Genomic DNA, 12,059 nt, shown 5'->3' on the forward strand with positions numbered 1-12,059 from the left:
TCAAGAGGAGAATTCCCACTCAGGATCATTGCGCAAAAAAACAATTTAGGGCTAAAAACTAGTAACCCTCAAAGTAGTAAAATTATTTGTTATATTGAGCCACAATTCCCTTTTATTATGTAGTATATACCGCGCAATCACATTTGAAATCTGACTATAAAAACAATTCAAAGTTTATTCGCCTTTTATTACATTATTATGTATTCAAGATGTTGTCGTGACAACTTAGTTCGTTCTTATCTTTCGTTATTAATAACGAACTGGATTTCTTAAGGAAAATTATATTCAAATGTAAGTACAAAAATCAAGAAATAAATTTACTACATCCGGAAATAGAATCGCTTAAAATTCCGATTCGTTTATAGGCATTTCATGTTTGGTTGAGACATCGTTTAGTTTGGCATACTTATAAATGTATTTTGTACTATCACCTCTATGTAATCCTAATTTTCGTCAAAGTGAGTTTGTGTAAAAAATGAAACGCGCCGTAACGTTTCTTGACCAACGGCAGTGACTCTTTATACCTAAAAACTTACCAAACTGTAAAGTACTGTAAATAATATTAAGAATAACGCGTAATTCAATCCCCGTCCCGCATCGTAAGGTTTTACAAGAGGAACACCCCCCCCCCCCCCCCAAATTCGTTACGTACTACTAGAACGCTGTCTGACGACAGATACATTTGAATATTTTACGTAGTTGTAAAGATGTTAAATTCATTGTTTGGGTCTTGCACGAATAAATTTTGTATTTCCAAAAAAGGTTTGGAAAGAATAAGAGCCATACCTCACCGAGACGCCATGGCGACGTGGCCAACTAGTTCTTATTGAAATGTATGCCGGCTGACTCACTTGGTTATAATTAAGAAATCTCATCGTAAGATTCCGAGTCGAGGCCTAGTCCTAAGTATGTCTTATGTCAAATCAAATAAGTTTTTAACATACGGGAGTAGTTACTGCCATGTCCGGCTCTCACTCCCAGTGGTAATCGCCGCCCATGGTCACTTACATGTTTCTAGAAGGCTCGCCTGCATATCAATAAATTGGATAACACTGACTTCATAATACAGAAAAACTATCAATAAAAATTCAACGGGGCCGACTGTTTAAAGATTGCAGCATCAAAATTTGATTATATTACCTAAATTCACATCACAGATAAATAAAAAATAATTTCAACAAATATTTTTAATCAATTTCCAGCTTTTTAAAAGAACCCTCTACACCACCAAAAATATCTGCGTAACTCTTCACTTTTCCAGGCCTCAGTGATTCCACTACGCGTTTCTTATTTTCCTCTGCAAAGAACGTTTGTGCTGTTTCTAGTTTCTTGAAAACCTCTTCTATAATCAAAGAAAAAGTTAACGAATAAATAAATCTTTAAAAAAAACACTTCAAATTGTTAAAAACAAATGTGTAATGTAATTATTCCCTTTTGATTTAAATTTGAATTTTATTTGTCTTCTAAAGTGCGTGTTTTTGTGATATTCTCTTTGTTTTGATAGGTATTTATTGTGAATACTACATTATTCACAAAAACAAAAGACATAAGAATATATGTTGTTATCCGAATAATGTCTTATAGAAAAGAATAGGTCTAGTCTTTAGAATATATACAATACGAATAGTGACTACAAAAAAGAATCAATGACGCTACTACCTTTTTAGGTCTGATCCTCAGATTTCTGTATCTGTTTCATGATCATTTTTTAATCGAATAGGTAAGTAGATGATCAGCCTTCTGTGCCTAACGGATACTGTCGACTTTTTGGGTCTAAGGCAAGCCGGTTTCCTCACGATCTTCACCGTTCGAAAAAAGGTAATATGAACAACGTATTGGCCAATCAGAGTGTTCTTTTGAGAGAGACGTGACGAAGATCTGATTTGCTGAGGTGATATGAATATAGTGTATATTGGGGTCATTAAAGACAATAGCGAGCAAAATAAACAATTAAGTCATTTAGCGGCTGTCAAAATATTATAGCAATATGACTTTTCAGTTTCATAAAGCCCAGTTACTTAGTTTACAGAATAAATGCAATAGTTTAATACATTGTACAAAAGTGATTACCATTCAACTCTGCCACCGTTTTGTAATTTCCACCAACATCTTTGGGAAATGCTTCCAGAGGCAGCAACTTGCCAATGTTCTTAAAACCATCAGTGTAAAACTCCAATAAGCTTATCATTTCATTTTTAACAAACGGCTTCATGATAGTCATTAAACGGTCAAAATACGATGGCGCATTTAATAAATGAAGTTTTTTTAACTTCAAAGGTATTGCCTCCTGGAAGAAATTATAAATAATAGTTCACTTGAAAAATGTTATCAAAATATCATTTTTGTATTTTAAATTTGTACATTGTATTTTAAACGCCAAATTTTTGTTCTTATACATTTACTTCCAGTTCTCAAATCAGTGGCAAAGAACCGTCTATAATCTCTATTGACTTTTTTAATCGCCAAGAATTTTTCCCAACATTTATTTCGCGAACTTCTCTATGGACTTTGAAGATGTCTCTTTAATCAATCAAGATCTAATATTATCGTACCAGATCCCTTACTCTGTAAGTTTCAAGAGATTTCGACCACAATAATAAGCATTTGTGTCGCACAAAACCAACCAATGGCGACATAAGCGATATCTATGAGAGAACTAAATCCAACTTGCATACAAGAACACCGGCATTGCTGTCATTATTGGAAGTTACAAATTATTTTCGACTTTCCAGTACTTTACACCATATTATGGTAAATAGTCAGAAAAGTTACGGCGCCTTTCATGGAGGCGGGGGGGTTTGTCAAGGATCTTCAAAAATTGCGTGACGTAATACTTGAACGCTCCCTAAGACCTATTAGAGAATTTCAAATGGACTCCTTATACTATCTACGGTAGTAACAATGCACAAATAAGAATTGATACAATAGCTTTAGCATGAATTTAACAAAGTATTAGACGTAAGTACTGCTTCAAACATTTGTATAATAACTCTTAAAGTAACGACTAGTGCTGCTATAGGATTTCTACTTAAGTACTATATCAAAGTCTGGTAAAGCTTCTTTCCGCGCACCTCCGACAAATAAATAGTTGGTAGAATTTATTATTGCCGATCGAATTTAATAGTAAATTATAATTGCAAACGACGCCCACACCTGTCAAGTTTGTTAATACCAATCATAGATGGCGCAAAATTCAATTAGTTTTATTATTGAGAATACAGGGTACAAACAGGGTACTGATCGTATACTTAAAGAAAGATAAGCAAGCAAATACCTGTAAATAATATAATATCTGCTGGACATTACGCAGATCTATTTTGGCCATATGTCCTGTTGTGTATCCATCAAAATTGATTACTACTTCAAGACCTGGCCAGGTTCCAGTCTCGTACTGCAAGACATCGATACTCATTAAAAACGCTCTGGAACAAAAGCAAGTTCCAAGTTATTGGTCTTCAAAAAATTTTTTAAAGACAGTACTAATAATTTATTTGCAAGAATATGGTTCAATCTAAAGTTTCCATATTCTGCCACATATTATTGGCGTGCAATTTGGCTTAAAAGGTAGAATAGAAGCTACAATCATATTGACATAATGACTCATTCATATAATTATAGTCAATTATTTTATCACTATATTATCATATTTTTACGTTATCAAATTAATATTAATTACAAAGTATTATGCAAATAGCCCTTCTATTAATAGCTATAAATAATAATGTTTCAAAAGTACATTCAGATTTTAAAGGAGTAGGAAGATATTTGAAAGTTTTTCGTTAATAAACCTTGATTGCCATACAAAAGGTGTTTTCCTATACAATTCCAAATTAACTTTTGGCCAGCCAATTTCTCCCCTTGTCTACTTCGACAGTTGTCCATTTCCGTTGACTTAAAAATATTTATATTTTGTGAACGAATAAGGACATTTCTTAAACAAAGATACGCAACTATCAAGATAGTTTGCTCCACAAATTGATCTAATACATATTTTTAACCTTATTTTAGTATCTTATATTAAAATACAAAATAATTTTGTAACATTTTAATCATAAAATTGTTTAGATACAATTAAAAAGATATTAAGGAAATACTATCAGTTTCGACGTTAATTCGATAAATGAACTATTCAAACACTTTTCAAACCAGTAGCTTAAGAGTTTAGTTTATCTCTCTCTCTCTATTAACTTAAATAAAATATAATAACGTTGCTATATATTATGCTGCCTTAAGAGCGGGCCTTATGCTAGCAAAATGTACGATCCGCGCATTTCCCGCCCCGCAACATGATCAAATTCGTGAAATTATAGTGAAGGATCAATACATATTTATTGTTTTTAATTAAAAAATCACATTCTTATTTAACTAAGCGCAGTATGTCCCGCATATTTGAAATAAGAATCTTCACTTTCAAATATTATTAATTACACTTACTTGATACTATGTGCAACGTCAAATTCATTAGGGTCACCGTTTACACAGTGGCAATACATAACCACGCAACCGTCTTTTGTTCGCTCGGGCAGAGGAACAAATAATCTTAAAAAGACAAAAATAAACAAGTCAGATTGAGCAAATGTCATGATCGTAAAATTTACAATTGAATGAACCCTGTAACTTCCAAAAGCGAGCGACAGCTATCAGCTATTTTGTTCCACGCTATTCTAAGGTTACCGACATCATAGCATACTGAGAGAACTACCTTGCATGGAACGTCGGGAAGTTACAGAAATCTGGGGCTTGAGACAAACTCCCTTTTCGACAGACGAGACCTACTAACGCCAATTTGTATGAAAATGATATCACGAGATAAAACGTTTAAGAGCAGTACCAAAGAAATTCCTTTAGCGTTATTGATTTTGTCTCAAGGACCTGGTCTCCGAAACGAGAAAACTTTTGCCGCTCCCCGTCGTATACTACTTCGTAACAGAAATACGTAAACCCTGAAATGAATGACTGGCTGACGATAACTAATCATTATAGATATCTTAAATCTAAATATGGCCATTTCAGAATATGTCATATAGAGAAGAACTAACTCAATGGGGGTCTCAGACCAGCCGGTTTCCTCACGATGTTTTCCTTCACCGTTGCAGCGAATGTTAAAGTCATAGACATCCATTGGTGCAAAACCGGGTATCGAATCTATGATCTCAGGGATGGTGGTCGCATACCAACAGTCCTAATATATCACATATTGGTAAAATAGTTACATATTTATTTCTTTATATAAGAAATCAGCAAGCAGGCGGGTACGAGAAGAGAGTACTTAACTATATAAGTATGTAGATTTGGCAAACATAAACGTCCGCCATCATGCTCCCTTTAAAGTTACATTTATTAAAAAAACTCATACGTGTTCCTAAACGTTCTTTTTATTGTAGTATCAAAAGATCTTTCTTGAAAATAAGCCATGAAGAGGGTCCTTAGCGAATAGTTCAGATCCATAAGCTGCTTAGCCACCTCGATACTTCTGTTACTGCTGTGGTATGCTAATATTATGTCCAGGTCTATAAAAGAAAATTATTTAATATGAAAATGCAGCTGCTGGACTGTTAGAACAGTAACTTATTTAACCAGGAATTTTTTTTTTGGGCCACTTTTTTGATCCTTTAACCTTAAACATTTTTAAACCAAGAATGGAAACTTCCATTTCTTCAGCTCAGTGGTGCACTAGCAGAGTGGACTCATTGTACATGTATTGACACATTTAACTGTTGTCTTTGGCGTTTAAATATAATTTAGGCGAAATTGTTACATGTTTCGAGTGCTTATCAGCTATTCTAGAGTGGGAGACAGTTAAAAGAATCGGAAGATAATAAAGATAACAGTTGAAAAAACAAAAAATATTTTATGGAACTATAAAGTTTGTTATGGAAGAGCTGGGAACCCTGACACATGTATTTTTTACTTTAAAGGGTTCCCAAATCTTACATTATAATGCATTGTTGTAACCAATAAACACATTTTTTAATTTTATAAAATAATGCAAAATATAGCAACTTATTATTGCATCAATTTAAATAATAATAGTCAAATAGTTATGTCAACTTACAAGGCAGTCTCTCACGGACCGTGATTGCTGAAAAGCACTCGAAATATCGGTTCACATAGTACATATCCTCAGAAATGGTTTACCGACATACGGACGTACTGAATGTGGTAACTTTCAGATGGAAGATGAATAATTATTCTGGATTTAAACAGTCATCCCGGACAATAATTTTGCATAACCCTGAACTCTACAAGCGATCAGAGTATCAAGACCAAGGACGCATAAATGTATCCTTGACATTAGAGGTAACTTTAGGTCTCGGAAGCATCCTCTGTTATGAAGGAAGCTCACAAAGTGTTATCCAGAAATTAGTACCGCAAATGGTTTTGTAAATTCTGCGCCAAAAAGAAATAATTTTGGCACACCTGTTAAGAATGAGTTCCACTTGAAAGGAGTTTCTAAAGTCGTAAAGTAGATTTAGTTTTTAATAATGATAATTAATATTGAATAATAATAGCCCACTGGAGCTACAATGTGACCCATATAATGGAAAATATGAATATACAGCAGTCAAAAATTAACCTGTAATATGCTTTTCCGGTAAATGGGGCTGGGTTTTCAGCCACTGTCGAAGCTTTTCCACATCTTGGGGCGAGACATTTCCCTTTTCATACTCCTCCTGAATTGGTATTTCCTTTAGTACCATATTTATTCTAAAAAATGTTTTCGTTTATTTTCTGTGTTTATTAAAAAAAACACACAAAATAAAATTAAATATTGTAATTAATTAAAAAATGAAATGTGAAATGTAAATGTCGAACAACACTTATCACCAATCTCGAGAGACTGCTTTGCTTAATCAATAACGTTACAATGTAAAAAGGTACAATAGCGGACACGAAAAATGAATTTACATATCTCAAAGTCGTCAATGTTTCATTGCAAAATAATACATATTGATATAGTTAACTAATTACACTATAATTAAAAGGAAAGGACTAAAATGTGGATAAAAATTATGTTTGATAACAATGTTTCTCCACGTATCAATGAATTTATATTTGTTTATTTTTTAAGTTATGCGGAAAGAGATTGAAAGAAGAGATTCGTTTACACTTCACCAAAATTATAGTTAATTTTGTCATGATTAGCATTAAGATTACGGTCGAACTATCGTAATATGCTGTCAACAAAAAGATAATATATCACTGCTAAAACCGGACGGTTCTCTTACCACACAGACTAAACACATTGTTGAATGGTTTACTATAATTTTATCTATTGTTAGATAGAATTTAAATTTTTTCCGACGCTACTAATTTTGCGTAAAATGTAATGACATCAAATTGCCAAATTTGTTTTTGATCTCCCCATTTCGAGGACACATCGTTTTACCAAATTGTTTGTACTGTAGTGTATTATTATCAGTCACCTTGTTAGATAACGATTACGATGCCAATACTGACACAAGTAAATCAACAGATTTAGGTTTTGGACAAAAAGAACCTGCATTAACAATCTTAACTATAGTCGATGCATTATGAACAGAGGCTTCGGGTCATAAATCATATTTATCTGTCAGTTTCGCTCGCACTTACAGGTCTTATGGAGAGATGTAGTGATTTGCGTAAGAATTGTAGAGGTACATATCGATAACCAGATAGGTACGATCGATATGCTAAATTATATTTAGTATTAGTAGGAACAATTTGTCACTATCTGAAAATAGAAGTTATTAATTTGTAAGTTAACATATTTGTTTCGAAATAAAAAAAACATGAACACGTTGTGAATTACTCTGTCTTAACTGTCAGAAATGTTAAAAGAATATGATACAATTGATTTACTAGATGAAGAATCTACTGTAATCTCAGATAGTGATAAGATTACTATTTGAGATTATGTTCTAATTAAATGGGGCACGGCAAATTATATTGCTGGGCAGATTAATTTTTCTTAGAATATAATATTTCATTGTTTAATTATAATAAAACTTACATAATTTTGTATATGTACATTTTTATTATAATATAACAATAAATCATTACCGTATTTATAATTTTTTTTCATTTTTAGAGATTATATACAAACAAATGGATGACTAATGCTCCTAAATAAATCTCTTTGGGCAACTATATTGATCCATACAAAAGAAATATCTGTAGTTTACAGAAAATAAATTACAATAATATCTCAAATTTTTAAATTTCGATAAGAAATACCCAGTAACATTTTATAATAATGTAATTGATAACGGTAATTAAGATAATAATTTGATAGTTACAATGTATTTGAACTTTCAAATATATTCTATACAAGAGTTATGTAGCTAGAGTAACATTGCACTCTTAAAGCCGAAATGAGCCTTTTAGTACTTTCTACACTCATAAATTGTAATAGAACATTTTTCTTTCCAATTATGTTCAAAAAGGTTGTGCAATTGTATTGATAGTTCTATGAACTCTCAGAGAAGCCAAGTTAGTTTTTGTTAGCGTCGCAACCCCACATGGTACCCCTTATTTTATATTAGTTATAAGCTCATATTTTAAACCATTAGAATCAGTTATTGTCAAATATATCCACAACAACCGCCACCGAATTTAACTCTAGACATATATTATTTTAATTCAAACACACTAAAGATTTTCTCATAACTAAAGTTCTGTTTTGTCTCTTTCTATGAAACTGTGTTTACGGTATGATAAAAAGGAATTGGTGAGTTTTTCAGTTAAAACGGTGTAATTACACTGATTCATATTTTACAATAAATGTAGTTAACAAATCATCTGTGTAAAGTATAAGTGGAACCTTTTCAGAATAGATATAGAAATAAACATCTATTTGGAATGGCTCAGTAGGAAGAAAAAAGAAAGGACAACCACCAAAAACCTGGGAAGATGCATTAAAAGTGATAGCGAGGAAGGATTCGAAAATGGTGGCGAGGATGAAAGACAAGTGGAAGAATTTGGAGGAGGCCTTCACGTCGTCGTCGTCGCCGTCGGAGGTCGCGCAATGTTAAACATGACATGGACTTAATGTCTAATGTAGTATGCAATTACATTTACTATAAATTGTTTATAAGATAGGGGCAAACGAGCCTGCGGGACGCCCAAAAAGGACATTGCAGCCCATAGACACGTTTTAGTGGGTACGTTGCCGGTCTTTAAGGGAGGAATCTCTCTTTAAACAATTGGAATCATATTTCCCAGGAAGGACCCCCACTTGTACTCGATTCCACCGTACGCTAGTTAGCGAAAGAAAATGTCTACTAGGTTTGTTTTGAAGGCTAAGCATTTCGAATTTGTTTGGTAATAATAAACAACCGAGAATTACACAAATGCTTTATTTAATAATTATTTAAGTGTGATCAGATGTTTAAACGTATAGTGTATGTTTACATATATACAGTTGATATATTCACTTTTGTTAAGTCACTTATAGCGCTAATTCTAAAAATCTTTATCTCGCAAACGAAACATATCAGCAGTGTTAGTTAGTTTTATGAAATCTGGATCATCTGGAAACCCAAAGGAAGATATTTCTGATGTAAATAGAAGATTAGTATAGACTGGACTTTGACACTAATCAAATTCAGAGCTGATATAAAGATTACGAACTATTTTCGGACAAGATAAATAACAGTAAACTATGATTAATGTAATGCATTAAATAATTTCATGTTTTGCCTGGAAGTCATTCTTACTTATGGAACAATTAGATATTGATGCAATAACTACTTAGATTAAATCTTTGTGTAGTTTAAATAAATGTTGCTGTCCATTAAAAGCGTTTTTATATCAGATTTTACAATGCTACTACACACATAACTGTGTAAAGTAAGTTGAAATTGGGAAGAGAGAAAGATGTTCTTGACCAGTCGAACGACTGAGTGAAAAGAACAAGGGCTGTTGTCGAAATGTTGTATTACGGTCCGAAAACAAACAAATTTTTGCTTCTCTACAGTACAGTGTAAATAGCCAGCCCGAGCTTATTAAATTTTCATTGTTCAACACAAAATTCAAATAAATATCATACTGAATTTCATATAAAAAGTATTAATCAAATAGTAAATAATCGAGTTTAAGGAATTTTAAATTTTGTCAATGGTACATTATAAAATGTAGTTCAGGTCTGGGGCACAAGGTATCTATCTAGATATATATACTAATACTATTAAGGTGAAAGATATGAATTTCTCTAAGCAATAACAGTCCAAGAAAGATGAAAAAAGAAGTAACAAATGTGTAGTACCATGTCCGATTGAGTACACATCATTAAAGTACAAAGTAAATATAATTAGACTTCATATCGTCAAACTTCATGCTCGGTCAGAGTTAATTCCTGTGAGGAGTGAGGTACGACGTATGATATATTTTACATTTAAAACAATAATTACATATTTCAACTGTTCATTAATAAATTCAAGTCATTTCAATTTTATTTACTATTTTTAGACAACTAAACTGGAGTTTAGAGACTCCGTAGCTTAATATTGGATTTAGACGTCATGCACACACTCACTCATGCACGCGTGTTGTACACAGTATAATTTTTTTTTAATGTAATGGTATTTATTATTATGTTTGTTGTGGAAGAGCTGGAAACCCTGACTCGTTTTTATTACTTAACAGGGTTCCCTAATCTTATGCATTGTTTATCATGAATAAGCACTCATTTATTTTTAATTTACACGGAAATCATAATTAGTTTACGTGGTAATCAGTTTCACTGATATTATTTGGGCAAATGGTCATCCTATCCGTAGCAAATACATATACAGTTAATATATACAAGGCAAGATTGGTCTATAAAGAACCTTACGTTATATCAAACATTTTATCTTGTTTTTTCTTCTTCAGGACAAACATGACCTCTGTAATTAAACAATCTCTGATAACAATTTTGCTGGTGTCGCGATGGTTCGGAATAACCCCAGTGAAATGGGAATCGCTACAGCTTCGTGTATCTAAGGATTTTGCTATTTATGGAGCCCTACTGTTTTGCTTTATAGGTAACTGATACATCAGTTAGTATAAAAATCAAAATCTATCGTGGTTCGGGAATACTACATATTGGCGATTAAGAAATATATCTTATAATAATTTCGCGTTTGTGTCCGTTAAGTATTATATAATTTTCGTATGAGGTAATGTGAATGTTGTCATATATGTATGCGTCATATGCAAATGTCATACACCAAAATTTTAGTTATTATTCGTATTTTGACATAACTTTATATTACAAAATATATTTCGTCCATAAATTTGCTTCTAAAGACGTATTCACCTTTTTACGAGCAAATGTATCTGATCTAATTATGTTTGATTTGGTTTTACATAGAACATATATCGGATAGGTACTAATTATTAAGTTTTGAAATAAACATTTATCTAAACTAGACACAATGATCAACATTTTAACCTATTTTCCAGCGATGCTAATGACAAACGAGACGTTTTCTGTTATTCTTGCTATAATTCGAGCTAAGGAAATAGACGTTGAGAACAATCGTATTGAACTCACGTTAATGAAATTAATTCTCAAGGAACTCATTCTATTTGGGTATATGGTATTCAAAGGTCCAAGACGTATGGCTATCATGATTGAAGTTCTTGATCAGCTGGAAAAGGTACACAAGGATTTTACTTTCCTATTTGTTACTGTTCCTGTTGTTGACTTCCACATATTGGGATAGATTTCATTCTATTTAATAAATAAATTTCACTCTTCATTGCCCATCCAATAACAGGAAGGACATTCTCTTATCTTTCGTACCTTTTTCGCTCTGCTTTATATATCTTTGTAGACATATTAATAATTGTAAGTATTATATTTGTGTACACATACCGCACCTATTGTCGAGGCTACACATCTTTTTATATATTTCTACTGTACAAATTCAAACTTCAACTCATTTGTATTGTCTTTGGTAAACATAGCTTTTAAACATTAAAAGAAAAAAAAATTACCCGGATTAAAGCTATTTGTATTATTATAAACTTGACTGTGACCACACACGCTGTAAAGCACGCGTAACGTTGGAAAAATTTAAATCTGGTATATA

General features: G+C 32.4%; 1 protein-coding gene across 1 annotated transcript; it reads right to left on the reverse strand.

Annotated features, from left to right (window-relative positions):
* Positions 1-1,180: 1,180 nt before the first annotated feature.
* LOC123709903 (alpha-tocopherol transfer protein-like) lies at positions 1,181-6,842 on the reverse strand. The gene is made up of 6 exons (XM_045661505.1): positions 6,578-6,842; positions 5,357-5,510; positions 4,435-4,539; positions 3,275-3,422; positions 2,071-2,287; positions 1,181-1,342 (listed from the first exon to the last, which is right to left on the reverse strand). Exons 1-6 carry the CDS (start codon positions 6,699-6,701, stop codon positions 1,188-1,190), a joined length of 903 nt encoding a protein of 300 aa, XP_045517461.1. The 5' UTR covers positions 6,702-6,842; the 3' UTR covers positions 1,181-1,187.
* Positions 6,843-12,059: the final 5,217 nt, after the last annotated feature.

The sequence above is a fragment of the Pieris brassicae genome, chromosome 5, assembly GCF_905147105.1.
Source record: "Pieris brassicae chromosome 5, ilPieBrab1.1, whole genome shotgun sequence".
In the NCBI taxonomy this organism is placed as follows: domain Eukaryota; kingdom Metazoa; phylum Arthropoda; class Insecta; order Lepidoptera; family Pieridae; genus Pieris; species Pieris brassicae.